The sequence below is a fragment of the Oncorhynchus nerka genome, linkage group LG22, assembly GCF_034236695.1.
Source record: "Oncorhynchus nerka isolate Pitt River linkage group LG22, Oner_Uvic_2.0, whole genome shotgun sequence".
Classification (NCBI taxonomy): Eukaryota; Metazoa; Chordata; class Actinopteri; order Salmoniformes; family Salmonidae; genus Oncorhynchus; species Oncorhynchus nerka.
This window is the reverse complement of record NC_088417.1, coordinates 11,604,792-11,622,819: the sequence shown is the minus strand read 5'-3', so window position 1 is coordinate 11,622,819 and position 18,028 is coordinate 11,604,792. Positions and strand designations below refer to the sequence as shown.

The 18,028-nt window shown below is 44.8% G+C and overlaps 1 protein-coding gene across 2 annotated transcripts; it reads right to left on the bottom strand.

Annotated features, from left to right (window-relative positions):
- Nucleotides 1-1,042: 1,042 nt before the first annotated feature.
- pdcd6 (programmed cell death 6) lies at nucleotides 1,043-12,941 on the bottom strand. 2 transcript variants are annotated; one of them, XM_029626206.2, is made up of 6 exons: nucleotides 12,740-12,941; nucleotides 10,268-10,329; nucleotides 6,893-6,937; nucleotides 5,675-5,833; nucleotides 5,080-5,189; nucleotides 1,043-2,969 (listed from the first exon to the last, which is right to left on the bottom strand). In XM_029626206.2, exons 1-6 carry the CDS (start codon nucleotides 12,856-12,858, stop codon nucleotides 2,871-2,873), a joined length of 594 nt encoding a protein of 197 aa, XP_029482066.2. In that variant the 5' UTR covers nucleotides 12,859-12,941; the 3' UTR covers nucleotides 1,043-2,870. The 2 variants fall into 2 exon arrangements, with proteins under 2 accessions (XP_029482066.2, XP_029482068.1); XM_029626208.2 differs by lacking the exon at nucleotides 10,268-10,329 and having other exon boundaries at nucleotides 12,740-12,811.
- Nucleotides 12,942-18,028: the final 5,087 nt, after the last annotated feature.

Sequence of the window (18,028 nt, the reverse complement as noted above, 5' to 3'; positions counted from 1 at the left end):
GACGTTAAACTAGTGGCCTGACTCTGTGGTCACTAAAGATCCCATGGCACTTATTGTAAGAGTAGGGGTGTTAACTCCAATGTCCTGGCTAAACTCCCAATCTGGCCTTCATACCATCACAGTCACCTAATCATCCCCAGTTTTTACAATTGGCTCATTCATCCCTCTCCCCTGTAACTATTCCCCAGGTTGTTGCTGTAAATGAGAATGTGTTCTCAGTCAACTAAACCTGGTAAAATAAAAAAGTTTATGAGCCAAAACACATTTCCACATAATACAATCATGTAGTGTTGTATAAGATTTGAAGTAGTGTAGTCTGTTGTTGTTCAATATTGACTGCAATTTCATAGCCCAACTCAAGGGAAGCCAGGGTCAGTAAATTGAGTGCAGAACTCAACACACAAACCCACATGCTGTGATACATAGGATGTCTAAAATATTATACTAGGCTCCTTAGTCACCGCAATGAACAAACATGCCACTGCCCCATGTCATCTGGTCTGAAAGCAAGTCGTTGCTGCCCTCTTCTGCCAGAGACATGTCATTGCATATATGAGACAGCTGTGTTGTTCAACGTAGCTAGCTACCTTTCTCTGATTCCTCTCCGGCTGAAGTGTCTCAGAAGACTCAGAAGTAACCAGCCTAGAGCAGTAGCAGCTTGACAGCTCGGATTTCTAGCTAGCTAATAAAACACTATGGCCTCTGACGGGCCATAGATGTTTATTTATTTTACCTTTTATTTAACTAGGCAAGTCAGTTAAGAACACATTCTTATTTTCAATGACAGCCTAGGAACAGTGGTTTAACTGCCTTGTTCAGGGGCAGAACGACATTTGTAGTTTGTCAGCTTGGTGATTCGATCTAGCAACTTTTCGGGAAGTACCTTTTTGTCACTAGTCCAACGCTCTAACCACTAGGCTACCTGCCGCCCCAAATGTGCTTGATAAGCAAAAATTAAAACTTAAACTGCTGAGCTCACAGAAACTAAATTAATTTAAAGTTAATGTTCTTGTGCATATCTACAAACGACATTAAAATTGCAAACTTTCAAATGTTTACTAACAATGTGCAACACCTCGCAAGTTCCCCCAGAAACTTAGCAAACGTGGAAGGAAGATACTGTACATAATTGGAGCATGTACCGGTGTAAATACACCAAAGCAGACAGGAGAGGGCAAAGTTGCGCAATTTCTTGCACTGCAGTGCACATCACTGTACAGAGGTTCATTTTCTGGAGAAGTGCTTAACCACACGTTAGAAGTACCTTTGGTTTAACCACCTATAGAGTACCACAATACCCATAAAACCTAGCAGTCAAACAGGGAAATGGTTCCAATTGTTGTTCCACCATTCATTTCTCCCATAGGGGACTTTAGAAGCACTTAAAATAAGGGCTTTGTTTCATGTAAGCTTGCCCTGGTGTGATGTTTTGATAACCTTCTAAATCTCTCTCGGACAAGGTGACTTATCAATATATTCATCTGTATTTATCCCCAACAAATGAAATGCTAATGTGGCTATCATAAAGAACTACAAATGTATTTGCTTTTTATTTAACTAGCCAAGTCAGTTAAGGACAAATTATTATTTTTTACAATGACAGCCTACCCCGGCTAAACCCTAACCCGGATGACACTGAGCCGATTGTGCGCTGCCCTATGGGACTCCCAATCACAGCCGGATGTGATTCAACCTGGATGCCTCTTGCACTGAGATGCAGGGCCTTAGACCGCTGCGCCACTCGGGAGCCCATGATGATGATCTGGACGAGACTGCCAAATCTAGGCAAAGGTAAGAATCTGTGGATTAACGATCTAATGTTAACTAAATGTAGTAATTAATAAATTGTCAAAATGTACCGGTTTCGTAAAATCCCCTTTGGAAAAACAATTGGAACCATTTCCCTTTGTCACCATTAGGTTTTATGGCTTTTACAACACCTCCACTGTGGGGCTCTACTCCTCTCGGACTAAATCTACCTCTTCACAAATCTTTCAAAGGTTTGTACCATACAATAAATCATGACAATTTTATCCATTCATCGTATAATATGCCATTTAGCACTGGCTTTCATGCATATATTTAACATATTGTATGGGTGGTCTCAGGAATCAAACTCACTATCCTGGCCTTGCAAGCACCACGCTCTGCTAACCGAGCTACAGAGGACCACATTGACTATCTTCCGTCAATAATTGTATACAGTAATAAGTTACACTGTTGCCTCAACAGCAAAACTGTTTAGTCTTTGCACACCACACGTTCAATTCAGAGCTCACAACTTTTTTTCAGGTTTCTTTTTTAACAAAAGATGTTAATCTTGCATTTATACAGTTTAAGGCATCATGCACACACAAAAAAAGCAATACAAAAGCATACGCTTATTTTACCTCAAATCCTAATAGGCTCTAACTTTGTTTTTTTAAATGCATTTGCTGATTAAAAATAAGACTATAGAAATATGGCATTAGCTGGCATGTCAGTGAATCTAAAAGCAGGCTTTGTGCCCCACCATAACCTGCTGTCACAGTGTTTGTAAACATGGCTTCAGCAAAATAGATCTGAGATAGAGGGCATGCTTTGAACATTGGCAGAAGTCCTCCGGAAGCATGCAGTTATTTGTCCTAAATGATATGTACAATGCAGGTTTACCTTAAACACAGATATTCAGGCCTTTACCATTATCAAGATAAGATTCAGATATTAAACAAACATTATAAACAATGACAGACAGTACGTAATGTTGTTATATCCTAACCCAGAGTCCCAGTCCACTTGTGTTTTGGTCATCTTTATCCAGGAAGACATGTTGTGGAGGTGGGAAGGATTTGGCTTTGGCACAATTGTGTCCAGTTCTGCTCTTGTCTTTACTATACAACGTTGAACACCATGGATAGATACTGTTCATAGGAAACCTGGATCCAGCCGTCTTGGTCCGTGTCGTACCTCCTGAACACGTCGGTCAACCTCTGAAAGTGACAAATGAAAAAGAATAATACAAAAAATAAGTAATTGAAGATAATATTACAGTGGATCTGGAGAGACGAAGATCTTGACTTAAAACATACTAGCCAGTACAGATGCCATTTCTGTTTAATAAACCTTGTTGTCCACTTTCCCAGACAGATTAAGCAGAGTCCAGAACTAAAAGAAAACATTCAAAATGGAGATTATCCATTGAAAGAGTTTAGTCCAGGACTAGGCTTTCTGTGTCTGGGAAACCAGCTAAAAACATCTTAATTAATTTACAGACAACAGTATGGCCAGGAAAAACCACTGGACCAAGGTCAGAAATCTAATTTGAAAATAGTCTCGAAAATGTCATGTACATAAATGAAAAGATGCCATGTTGAACCAACCCAAAGTCCAATCTCAATATGGGCTGTATATACTGGGCTAACAATGTAGGCTCCACAACCAGCGGTACATTCTACAGCGCTACACAACCAGCGGTACATTCTACAGCTCTACACAACCAGCGGTACATTCTACAGCTCTACACAACCAGCGGTACATTCTACAGCGCTACACAACCAGTGGTACATTCTACAGCGCTACACAACCAGTGGTACATTCTACAGCGCTCCACAACCAGCTGTACATTCTACAGCGCTCCACAACCAGCGCTACATTCTACAGCGCTACACAACCAGCGCTACATTCTACAGCGCTACACAACCAGCGGTACATTCTGCAGCGCTACACAACCAGTGGTACATTCTACAGCGCTACACAACCAGCGGTACATTCTGCAGCGCTCCACAACCAGCGGTACATTCTACAGCGCTCCACAACCAGCGCTACATTCTACAGCGCTACACAACCAGCGCTACATTCTACAGCGCTCCACAACCAGCGCTACATTCCGGGGCGCTCCACAACCAGCGCTACATTCCGGGGCGCTCCACAACCAGCGGTACATTCTACAGCGCTCCACAACCAGCGCTACATTCCGGGGCGCTCCACAACCAGCGGTACATTCCGGGACGCTACACAACCAGCGGTACATTCCGGGACGCTACACAACCAGCACTACATTCTACAGCGCTACACAACCAGCGCTACATTCTACAGCTCTACACAACCAGCGCTACATTCTACAGCGCTACACAACCAGCGCTACATTCTACAGCGCTACACAACCAGCGCTACATTCTACAGCGCTACACAACCAGCGCTACATTCTACAGCGCTACACAACCAGCGGTACATTCCGGGACGCTACACAACCAGCGGTACATTCCGGGACGCTACACAACCAGCGCTACATTCTACAGCGCTACACAACCAGCGCTACATTCTACAGCTCTACACAACCAGCGCTACATTCTACAGCGCTACACAACCAGCGCTACATTCTACAGCGCTACACAACCAGCGGTACATTCCGGGACGCTACACAACCAGCGCTACATTCTACAGCGCTCCACAACCAGCGCTACATTCTACAGCGCTACACAACCAGCGGTACATTCTACAGCTCTACACAACCAGCGGTACATTCTACAGCTCTACACAACCAGCGGTACATTCTACAGCGCTACACAACCAGCGGTACATTCCGGGGCGCTACACAATCAGCGGTACATTCCGGGGCACTACACAACCAGCAGTACATTCCGGGGCGCTACACAACCAGCGGTACATTCTACAGCGCTCCACAACCAGCGGTACATTCTATAGCGCTAAACAACCAGCGGTACATTCTACAGCGCTACATTCTACGGCGCTACATTCTACAGCGCTACACAACCACCGGTACATTCTACAGCGGTACATTCTACAGCGCTACACAACCACCGGTACATTCTACAGCGGTACATTCTACAGCGCTACACAACCAGTGGTATGTGCACAGTAGGCCCATTAAAACAGTACATTCTACAGCGCTACACAACCAGCGGTACATTCTACAGCGCTACACAACCAGTGGTATGTGCACAGTAGGCCCATTAAAACAGTACATTCTACAGCCCTACACAACCAGTGGTATGTGCACAGTAGGCCCATTAAAACAGTACATTCTACAGCCCTACACAACCAGTGGTATGTGCACAGTAGGCCCATTAAAACAGTTACCTGTAGAACAATACAACACTGGATGAAGTCATCGAAGGCCACTTGTCCCTTCCTCTGCCTGTCAAACTTCTCTATGAGAGTATTGTAGAACTGGTCTGAGAGACGATACCCTGGGAGGAGAACAGAGAACAGTCAACATCACAGAAACACATGTTCAACACCCCTTACCCAATGTGTAACATCCATAGGGCTTTATCCTGCTCACTTCACAAAGGACAAAGCACTACTTCGTTTTAATAATACAAGGACAAAAAAATATATAACAATGCATGACTATATCTACACCACAGGTTGGTTGGCATCTTAATTAGGGAGGACAGGCTTGTGGTAATGGCTGGAGCAGAATCAGTGGGATGATATCAAATACATGAAACTCATGGTTTCCATGTGATGCTACCCTTCTATTCTCTCCGTTCCAGACATTTTTATGAGCTGTTCTCCCCTCAGCAGCCTCCACTGATCTACACAACCATTTAGGCACATACACATACCTTACGGAAGGGCATTGGAATATCGGGGCTGACCTTGCGAACCAAATACATGCAACGGTTGGCCCTCCATCAGTATGGTCAAATAGGGAAAGCATACTGCTCACCGAATCCAGTCAGTGCCTGCTTCAGCTCGTTCTTGTCGATGAAGCCCGAGTTGTCTCTGTCGTAGGTGCGGAAGATGTTCTGCCAGTCCGTGATGTACTTCCACACGCCCGCAAACTCATTGAAGTTCACCCCTCCTTTGTTCTCCCTGTCAAACATGGCTGTGAAAGGGAAGCCAATAGAGGAGACATGAGTGAGAGCAAGTTGGGGTCTGTTCAGTATGGTGCAACGATGTAAAATAACACTGATAGAAATGCACTTTGTAGAATAGGTGTGGGTTTTTTTCTTCTGTCTTATAGAATCAGGCACCATGTCATCTTTATAAATTACATTTCTATCTAAAACATCCTGAATCCCTGAATAGGTCTAGACCACTGAGAACTACAACTAAGGAGAAAGAGCAGCTGGGAAGTGTAGTTCAATGCTGGAACACTAACACAATGGGCTAAGGTCTCACATCATGTGTTATGACACAGAGTTAAAGAAATCTTGCCTGTTTGAACTCTCCCCTGTGGTTCTATCCAATTACATCCTAATAAAAGGGCTTCATCACATGGAAGGTCTGGATGGCCAATCGAATACAACAGATTTACACAGTAGGCTCCAGTACAGTGGGAAGCAAATGGGGGATTATTGTGAGCTTTAAAATAACTTCATAGAAAACTAGTTGTATTTTCTTTGATATATATATAAAATTCACATTCCACTACACTTCTCAGACTCCAGAATGATCCAGTTGCTGAAGGTGTAATTAAGTTTGTTAACCAATCAAAAAGGTCAGTGTGTGAATATAGACGGATATGCCTTTTGAGACAAACAAACACCTTGTTTGTGGGAAGGAAATACTCCCTTTTGCTGATAGCTGCATGCACAGGAGGTTGGTGGCACCTTAATTGGGGAGGATGGGCTCGTGGTAATGGCTGGAGCAGAATGGTATCAAAGACAAACACAGGGTTTCCATGGTTTCCATGTATTTGATGCCATTCCATTCACGCCGTTCCCGCCATTATTATGAGCCATTCTCCCCCCAGCAGCCTCCACTGGCTGCATGCTCCCAATTAACTGGGGAGCCGGGTTGAAACATGTCACTGCACACAAACGTTAAGGTTTGTTGGTTGCTATGGGAAAAACATATCAACAATGCTAGTACAACAGGACAATATAGGCTTGTCGTTGTGCAAGTTTGTTTGTGTGTCAAGGGTCAATGAGAGACTACTCACATATGATTGATCGGACCGTCACTGGATTGAATGGGGTCCATGTACCTAGAGAGAGAAGATAAGATAAGCGAAACAAATGAGGACATTAAAGCCACTAAGAGTTAAATCGTACAGGATGACTGCCAGGTTAATAGCTTTGGACTTCAATGAACCAGGCCATTCATAACAGAACAACCAGAAGAGGGAATTAGGCCAAGTGTTAGTGGTGGAGAACTCTGGTGGCTTAAGCAACCGTTATGTTCTTATCTTGGGTATGCATTGGGTAACAGCAGAACTGCTACCCCGGAGAAAGTGCTGGAGATTTATCAGGGTTCCCTAATGCTTGCTGACTCACCCTCACTGCTCAGAGAGCGAGAGAGACAGGAAAGATCATCCTAGGTCCTCACCAGGTTTTAGACAAGCCAAAGAGTTCGCAGCTTTTAAATAGTTTAAAGAGAGAGAAAGCTTTGCAGTGAAGTAAACTGAACAGCTTCTCATTAAGCCTTTCCTCTGCAATGACAAGGACCAGTCTGGTAATACAGCTGGATTGGGTCAGGGACCAGTCTGGTAATACAGCTGGATTGGGTCAGGGACCAGTCTGGTAATACAGCTGGATTGGGTCTGGATCAGGGACCAGTCTGGTAATACAGCTGGATTGGGTCTGGATCAGGGACCAGTCTGGTAATACAGCTGGACTGGGTCAGGGACCAGTCTGGTAATACAGCTGGATTGGGTCTGGATCAGGGACCAGTCTGGTAATACAGCTGGATTGGGTCTGGATCAGGGACCAGTCTGGTAATACAGCTGGATTGGGTCTGGATCAGGGACCAGTCTGGTAATACAGCTGGACTGGGTCAGGGACCAGTCTGGTAATACAGCTGGATTGGGTCAGGGACCAGTCTGGTAATACAGCTGGATTGGGTCAGGGACCAGTCTGGTAATACAGCTGGATTGGGTCTGGATCAGGGACCAGTCTGGTAATACAGCTGGATTGGGTCAGGGTCAGGGACCAGTCTGGTAATACAGCTGGACTGGGTCAGGGACCAGTCTGGTAATACAGCTGGACTGGGTCAGGGACCAGTCTGGTAATACAGCTGGATTGGGTCTGGATCAGGGACCAGTCTGGTAATACAGCTTGGGTTAGACTGGTTTTACAGCTGGATGGGACAGAGACTGGGTCTGGACTAGTTTTACAGCTGGATGGGACAGGGACTGGGTCTGGACTGGTTTTACAGCTGGGTGGGACTGGCTGGGACAGGGTCTGGACTGGTTTTACAGCCTGTGAGATAAAGTTTCCTCTGTGCAGTACCCACACTGGGCCTTCTCACTGTGTTGCCCGGTGTTCACTCATGAAGAAGGAGCAGGGACATGGAAAAAAAACACCAAAAAAAACAGGGTGACTGCAACACAGCTCCCCACGGGAGAGGCTCAGTGAGAAAACAGCTCCCCACGGGAGAGGCTCAGTGAGAGAACAGCTCCCCACGGGAGAGGCTCAGTGAGAGAACAGCTCCCCACGGGAGAGGCTCAGTGAGAGAACAGCTCCCCACGGGAGAGGCTCAGTGAGACACTCACACATGTTTGAATTGAAACATAGTAACACACTCTCACTTACTAGGCAGGCTAAAAAACTGCATGTGCAAGGTTGAGCTCGACCTTGAGACAGACAAATCACCCCATCGCCTCTTTTCCTCTCCGACACCTAGTGGAGGCAGAGGGCTGAGCACGGAGCCACAGAGGCCAGACAATCTGCCCCTAGACAAACATTTCATTTTAGGCATTCAGCAGATGCTCTTATCCAGAACGACTTACAGTAGTGAGTACATACATTTATCCTACTCTTTCATACTGGTCCCCCGTGGGAATTGAACCCACAACCCTGGCATTGCGTGCGCCATGCTCTACCAATTGAGCCACATGGGACCTAGCCTAATTGTGCATATTTCCTGTCAAAGCCAGACATGTTTGTTCTGTGTTATTATTCAGTCTGTTCATGGGGCGATTCAGGACGAGTCAATGCAGGAGATAGTTATTAGTAGATGGTCTAGATTTTCTTGGCACGTAGGCAGACCTCCCATTCAAAACTACTCAGCACAGTGAATGCAATGCTGCCGATTTCAGTAACTACTAGAGTGGTGGGCTCCGAAACCCAAAAATGTATCAAAGAACATAAATATCAGTCTGGGTACATTTTGGCAGGTGCTTTGTGCAGACAGAGCAGGTGGTAAGAGGATCGTTAAATATGAAGACCTAGCTAAAAGGCCCCGGCACCTATAAAAAACAATCCCTTTAATGAAAGACTGGTGATGTACAGCGGGGTGGCTATCACTTTCTCATCAGGGAGTTGCACTGAGAAGATGAGAGGAAACAAGGGGGAAGGAGACGATGAGAGTGGGGAGAGGCGCCAAGAGAGGAGGATCGATAAGAAGAAAGGAAAGGAGGAAGATGAGCGGAAACAAGTGAAGACGAGGGGGAAGGGGGATGATGAGAATTCGGGAGAGGAGTCGAAAGAGGGGAGGATCGATAAGAGAAGAGGTGAAAAGAGCAGTTTTACAAGAAGAAAAGAGAATGAGGAAGAGAACAGTGAGGTTTGGGTGAGGGTCAGATTGACAGTGAGGATCTGAGTGAATATCAGAGTGACAGTGACAACACCATGGGCATGGTCAGTGAAGCGCACGGCCGAGGACGGGCACAGCTTGCATTCAGTCAGCAGCTTGGTCAGTCACACACAGTCTCACTGGCACAGCCTCATCATGACACAGCCCTACTAAATGAACTGGACTGACTGTGTGTGTGAACACAGTTCCTGTCTGCCTTCCACGCGGCCTAGTCATCAGTATTCTGAACCAGGGCTACTGCCAGACAACAGCTTCTTTCATCGCTCCTGACTATTTTTCAGTGTCCAAAAACAGTCAGAAGAATATCCATTCAAACCTTTTCAAAGTCCTCGATCGATTCAAAATGTTGAGGTTCGGAATAAATTGTTATTATTAACATGGTCTCAAAGTTTGCTTTGTTGGAACAAGTGCCCAAAGGTAAACCCGATGTTCAGTCACATCACTGACTCAACTGAGCATATCTCGCCATTCAGCCTGGTGGGAAGATTGTCATGTTGCGCTCATGGCGTTGGCTAAGCCACTCCTCTCTGTCATATCACCACAACAAGAGGGTGTTGAGTTGATTATCAGGTGGTAGCCGTCGTCAGACACTTCCTGCCTCATACAGGAAGTACTCTCCCTGTGTCATCAGATGACCTTTTCCCCTGATAGGTCAGCCATTTTGAGGTAAAAACAAAACATTTGTGTGCAGACCACCAACTTTCCTTATCTCTCAGTCCTTAACCAGGTGTTGAAATGAGAGAAGGAAGCCGTGTTGAGGTGGAGAGGAGTAAGAACGTACCGTTCGATAAGGCCTGTTGCAGCTCTGTGTCTGATATCACGGCGCTCCTGTCCTTGTCCACTCTGGGGGGGAAACAAGACAACCGGTATTAACACACAGTAGAGCCCTGTTGAAATCCTACAGCCACGCTGTAAAGCCCCTTGTCAGAATGTCAACACTCCATTCAATGAAAGTGTGTGTGGGGGCTGATCTCGGGACGGGAGGGACGACGGCTTATCGGGGATGGTGACGAGTGTCGTTTTACAGGGACGCCCGTGCCACCATCACAGATCAGTGATGGTGGCAACAGCATACAAACAGCGTGATGATGCGAGTTACTAGTGCTATACTCCTGTATGATGTAATAGCCAGACTGTTGGCAAGAGGGCTATTATGGTCTGTTTGTGCAGTCTTGCCAGCAATGTTTGGCATGACAACAAGCATAGGAGTTGGGTACAGTGCAGCATAAACAGATCTGGGATCAGGCTAGCTATTATATTTTGCATGCAATGCCAAAGAAAGGAGGCTTTTCCATTGAGGGAAAATAGATGAGATGCAATGAAGGTTTTCGTTTTGAATTTACAATAGACACAGATATCGTATTCTATTGTAGAATCTCAGAACCCAGAGCTATCTGTCACAGAAGTGTTGCATCACAAATTAATTAGCCTAATTTGTAAAATCATGTTCCAATTTAACAGTATAAGAATGGTACAAGCGTTCTATTTCGACGTGAGAGACGTTTTGTGGGTTGAACATGAACAGAAATAAGAGGCTTTGCCTTCCAGATCTGGAATAACCTTCTCCTCTGTGAAATGAAGGGCAATCATCCCATCCTGAATGACTCACATAGCAACATCTCAAACCCAACAACACACCAACTAAACCTCAGTCTTTGCATAGCAAGACGGGACAAAACCTGTTTCCACGAAGGGACACTTTGTGACTTCCTACAGACTGTAAGAAGATGAAGGTTGGTCAGAGGGTGTACCTAATATTAAACACTTTTAGAGTAGGGTCTGTGCTGTGTCCAACTACACACGGTCTACTTCTTGTTATTCCTCTCTCTACCTCAGGTTAACTTACCTCACTGGGTTTTACATAACATGAGATGAAGTGCGAGAGCATCATTATGATTCCTTTTCCTGGCCTGAAGCAGAAGTTGGAACCATCTGCCCATTTGCCGAATGGTGTTCAGAACAGATCCTACTAATGATCGGTACGCAGCACAGCAGCCATTGGAATCTTAACATTTCCCCAATCTGTCTCCGTTTTTCCTATGAAGCGATTCAAGTTACGACAGGCCTGGCAGAACATAGTCCTCCAATCAAATGGTTTAGCAGTGTATGTCATGCTGGCTCTCATGGTAGGGGGGGGGCAACATGACCCTAAACCATTGCTTATTCACTAACGGCAGACAGTGAAAGCAATTGTTTGTATCGTCACAGAGATGTTGACCTGGGCCTCGATCCTAGACTGATCCTTTGCTGTTCTATTCGAGGCCGTCTTTGATGCCCACATTTTTTGACATGCCAGTGTGATGGAATCTGATGATCCTATAGGTGGAGAGTGGAAAAGGAACATTCTACGACACATGCCAAGCGGAAATGCTATGAAAGGTCCAAGTTGCTAGTGACTCATGCATTTACACTTTGACCACTCAAGTCATATGACCCAGGGAGGGAGTTCCAGCCACAGTGAGTTGCTTGGATTGGATGGAGAGTGTGTGGTGGAATACAGATAACTGGAACTAGGTCTTATCTGGCTGTTATAAATTATTCAACAAGGTGTTTCAGGTCTTGCTGTGCCTCCAGCATTTTAATGTTGAGAGAAAGCAAAGCACCATGGGTCCTCTGCAGTATTACATAACTCAATACTACCACCAGGGACAAGAGCAACTTCCTATTTTTCTACTACAACCTTATGCCAGCTCTTTCCAGTTATTACTGTATGTAAATTGTCAAGGCCGCTCTCTTGTCAGTTCTTGTAAAATAAAGTTTCCTCAAAGCTATTCTCATTGGATAACTGCCCGACAAAATAGAAACCGATAGTAAATTATTCGATTATTTTAATGTGATGCCATTGCCTAAATCAACTCCAAGAAGCCCATTGAACAACATTATGGCCTTGTATGTGTGTCAAGAAAATGTCATAATGCTATTGAGTAAAATAGGAAGTGAGAAAAAAACGTACTTACTAGAGACAAATGACAGGCAAAATAAATCCCAATAATATAGAGCCAAATGACAGGCAAAATAAATCCCAATAATATGTATATATTTTTTTGCAAATTAAAATAAATTAAAAACCATTCTGTCAAATACATGTCCTCATGGAACCATGGTTGTAATATGAAAACAATAACTTTGTATGCGAACCGAACATAAATTGTGCTATTATTATCTCTGCCAATTATGCGCCGTGGCAGCAGTTTTCAAAATGAAGCTCAAACCAAAGCGGATAGCCAGCCACGAAAGACGTGTTTTCCCTCACCTCTGAAATATATTCCAAAGAAAACCTTGATCCGGTCCCGGCGCTGCGTTATTGTATTGTTGTTGTTGTTGTTGTTGTTGTGGAGCTCCTCTATACGGACTACCGGAATTATATGCCATTTTAAAACCTTTATAATTTGTGCTACACTACCCTATACTCGTTTTAATCTGACACTGACGTTCGGTCGTCATGAGTTACCACAGCCACAAAGTGTTAACTATGGCTAAACCCCGCCCATTTCTACAATTTATCTTCTTAAAATTGGAATTTAAACCTAACCTTAACCACATTACTAACCTTATGCATAACCCTAAGCATAAATGAAGACCAAAAAGCACATATTGGTTTTCATGACATTTTTCAATAGAGCCAATTTTGACTTTGTGGCTGTGGTAACTAGTGACAACCTGACATTCCTCGCGCAGAGGCGTTGCATGTCCATAAGAAACGTGGACACGCCATAGAGCTCCATCCTGAGTGGGTTACTCGGAAATAACTCTACTTTGAAACGTTTTGATTGGTCTTCTGCCCGGCCCAGTGATTTACCAATGAGGGAGTTCGATTTAGCTCAACCGTGGTGGGTACTTTGGTCCCGTGACGTGAACGGGTAAAAGCGGAGTTTTTGGGAAGTCAGATGTTTTATTTATTTAACCTATATTTAACTAGGCAAATCAGGATTTTTTTTTAACTAGGCAAGCAGTTCGTGAACAAATTCTTATTTATAATGACAGCCTAACACAGCCAAACCCTAACCACGCTGGGCCAATTGTGAGCCGACCCATATGACTCCCAATTACGGAAGGTTGTGATACAGCCTGGAATTGAACCAGGGTCTGTAGTGACGCCTCCTCTAGCACTGAGATGCAGTGCCTTAGACCGTTGCACCACTCGGGAGCCCTAGCCCCAGATAAAATATTTTTATCAAAATAAATCACTTTTGCATGTGAAAACAAAATTAATGCACATTAATCCACGTGTAACCAACATCACTTTTGTTTTGAGCCAACTTCGCTGGGGCACCTGGCTCACGCCCTGCAATAAGTGCATCAATGATGTTGCCCCCACAGTAACCGTACGTACATACCCCACCCAGAAGCCATGGATTACAGGCAACATCCACACTGAGCTAAAGGGTAGAGCTGACGCTTTCAAGGAGAGGGACTCTAACCCGGACGCTTATTAGAAATCCCGCTATGCCCTCAGACGAACCATCAAACAGCCAAAGCGTAAATACAGGACTAAGATTGAATCCTACTACACTGGCTCCGATGCTCATCGGATGTGGCAAGGCTTGTAAACTATTACGGACTACAAAGGGAAGCCCAGCCGCGAGCTGGCCAGTTACACAAGCCTACCAGACGAGCAAAATGGCTTCTATGTGCACTTCGAGACAAGAAACACTAATGCATGCATACCGCCCCAACAGATCCACAGATGACGCAATCTCAATCGCACTCGACACTGCCTTTTCCCACATAGACAAAAGGAACACCTACACGAGAATGCTGTTCATTGACTACAGCTCATCATTCAACACCATAGTGCTCTCAAAGCTCATAGTGTTCTCAAAGACCCTGGGACTAAACACCTCCCTCTGCAACTGGATTCTGGACTTCCTGACGGGCCACCTCCAGGTGGTAAGGGTAGGCAACAACACATCTGCCACACTGATCCTCAACACAGGGGCCCTCAGGGGTGTGTGTTTAGTCCCCTCCTGTACTCCCTGTTCACCTACGACTGCGTGGCCTAGCACAAGTTTTCCGACAACACAAAGGTGGTAGGCCTGATCACCGACATAGATGAGACAACCTATAGGGACCTATAGGGAGGAGGTCAGAAACCTGGAAGTGTGGTGCCAGGACAACAACCTCTCCCTCAACGCGATCAAGACAAAGGAGATGATTGTGGACAACTGGAAAAGGAGGGCCGAGCACACCCCCATTCTCATCGACGGGGCTGTAGTGGAGCAAGTTGAGAGCTTCAAGTTCCTCTGTGTTCACATCACCAACAAACTATCATGGTCCAAACGAGGTTTGGAAACACTTCCGGTGAATTTCATGAATTTTCCGGAAATTTTCCATGGTAAGTTAAGCCTGCTTAAATTCATCAAAAAAGTTAGCTAATAACAGTGAACCTTTTTTTGTGGGAGACACATAAGGCAATTCTAGGTCTTGTGGCATATTTTGGTTAAACTATCCCCAATTCAAACTATCCCCCTGGTATGGCAATTGCTCGGCCTCCGACCGCAAGGTGCTACAGAGGGTAATGCGTACGGCCCAGTACATCACTGGGGTCAAGCTTCCTGCCATCCAGGACCTCTATACCAGGCGGTGCCAGAGGAAGGCCCTAAAAAATGCCAAAGACTCCAGTCACCCTAGTCATAGACTGGTCTCTTTGCTACCACACGGCAAGCAGCACTGAGCGCCAAGTCTAGGTCTAAAAGGCTTCTTAACAGCTTCTACCCCCAAGCCATAAGTCTGCTGAACAGCTAAACAAATGGCTACCCAGACTATTTGCATTGACCCCCCCCTTTTTTTTAACGCTGCTTCTACTTGCTGTTTATTATCTATTATCTATGCATAGTCACTTTACCCTACCTACATGTACATATTACCTCTACTGACCTGTACCCCCTGTATATAGCCTTGTTATTGTTATTTTATTGTTTCTCTTTTATTTTTTTACTTTAGTTTATTTAGTAAATGTCGTTCATAACCTTCATTTTCCTAAAACTACATTGTTGGTTAAGGGCTTGTAAACAAGCAGGTCTACACCTGTTGTATTCGGTGCATGTGACAAATAAAATTACATTTATTGAATTTCTTTACAGAACCACAACTGTCCAATCAGGAAGATGTACAGTATATTGTATGTATGTCTTGACGTCATCGCGACCTTACCCCTCTCTTCCTGAGGAGATCCAGCAGGCCATGGAGCTCTCCGAGAGACATACGCATCGCCTTGGCCGAGCCTGACATGTCAGAACACACACAGTCTCCCGTATTTCCCACACACACACACAAACATCCTCTTGAGTTGTCCGATATAACTGTCAGACATATTGTATATTGGCCATGTTAATGGATTGGATTAATGTAGTGTTTTTCATTAGGTCTCAAGGTACATCGTGTGCATGGTATGGCATTCACCACCAATGTGTAGCACCCACCTGGGTGATGCACAACAGATATTTTGCAGCCACGTTCTGGTAACAGTAGCAGCGTTTCCTTCCCCAGGCAAGCCTTGAATGTCCCACACATTCTATTCCTGTTGGACAAGGCTGAGAGGGCACAGGACCCCTTCTTTTGAGGTGATGGGTTTTGAGCACAATCCTATAGGATTCCTCAGGCAATGTCAATAATACAAACGCAGTAAAAACCCTTTCTACCAAACGCGTTAACACGTTTTCAACGGTAATGTCACGTCAAATATTTATAACCCCCATACAACCGCAGTTAATTCCGTTGTACACAAAGCACACAAAAAGCTTTTTTTCACAACACACTTTGAACTTTACCCTCTTTGAATCACCTCTCTGTTTCCCTCTCTCTCTCTCTCTCTCTCTCTCTCTCTCTCTAGTAGGTCCAAATCCTCTCCTGATGCCATTGCCCTCAAAGAGAAGGAGAATCGTATCATCAGTGCTGTAGAGGTGACCTCACTAATTTGTTTAAACCTAGAAAGGCTATATTTCTAAAGAAACCACATTTGGGATTAGACTAACTGAGAATGTTACTCACTTTGCCTAATAAGAGACATTCAACCACGTGAACACATACCAAGCCAACTGTGAGATTTGTGCCCCCTCTGGATGTGAGTATTATAGCTCCTCTCTACAGCGCCCCCTCTGGCTGTGAGTATTATAGCTCATCTCTACAGCGCCCCCTGTGGCTGTGAGTATTATAGCTCCTCTCTACAGTGCTCCCTCTGGCTGTGAGTATTATAGCTCCTCTCTACAGCGCCCCCTGTGGCTGTGAGTATTGTAGCTCTTCTCTACAGTGCCCCCTCTGGCTGTGAGTATTATAGCTCCTCTGCAGATAGTAGTAATACTGTAATATGCTTTAATTCTAAGCAGCTCATAGTTCTTATATCGTAGTACTGTATGTGTGCTCCACATGGGAATCAAACCCATAACCCTAATGTTGTCAGCACCGTGCTCCACGTGGGAATCAAACCCATAACCCTAATGTTGTCAGCACCGTGCTCCACATGGGAATCAAACCCATAACCCTAATGTTGTCAGCACCGTGCTCCACGTGGGAATCAAACCCATAACCCTAATGTTGTCAGCACCGTGCTCCACGTGGGAATCAAACCCATAACCCTAATGTTGTCAGCACCGTGCTCCACGTGGGAATCAAACCCATAACCCTAATGTTGTCAGCACCGTGCTCCACGTGGGAATCAAACCCATAACCCTAATGTTGTCAGCACCGTGCTCCAACCAACTGAGCCACCTCAGAACTGCCACACCGTGAGCATGATGAAGATATCACAGTGAGTCTTTTTTCTAACAGCTCTCCTGTACCCCGACCTCTTGTCGCTACGGAAACAGTGCGCTGCCCTCACAATGCTCACTCGCTCTGGGGAGACACGCAGAGGGGAGGAGACGAAGGAGGAGGGAAGCTCCGAGCTGGACAGAGGGATGAAGAGGGAACAGGTCTATATTTGCTATGTAACTTTCTGCATTAGTTTTCATTCTGGTTATCAATTGATGAACAATAAAACAATTGAAGCTGTAACATATTCAGTGTCCTTTATAAACAAATGAGGTCATTTGACACCATGTTCTCTATATTATCAATGCCACCAGGGGACACTTGTGCAGGAAATTTGTAAACATTAGTTTACATAATAAAGACTTGACGGGGAATTCTAACGTACCCAAGGGAGGAGTTGAACAGGAGGACAAGGCATACCGATAATGTTCATATAGCTCCAGCCTGGTCTCATTGACTAGACGTAACATAGTAATTGAAAATCCGGGACACGCAAATTAGTATATGTTATCGGGGTGGATGAGTGGGCGTATAACGTGAACGTCTAGCAACCCAAAGGTTGTGTGTTCAAATCTCATCATTGACAACTTTAGCATTAATTAGCAACTACTTAGCATGTTAGCTAACTCTAACCATAACAATTCGTAACATATTGTATGAATTGCAATTTGTAACATATCATATGAAATGGATGATGGACATCCACAAATTAATACATACCATACGAAACGTAAAACAATTTATAGTCTGGAATAACAGCATCTAGTCTACACTGCTTAGTTTGTCATACTGA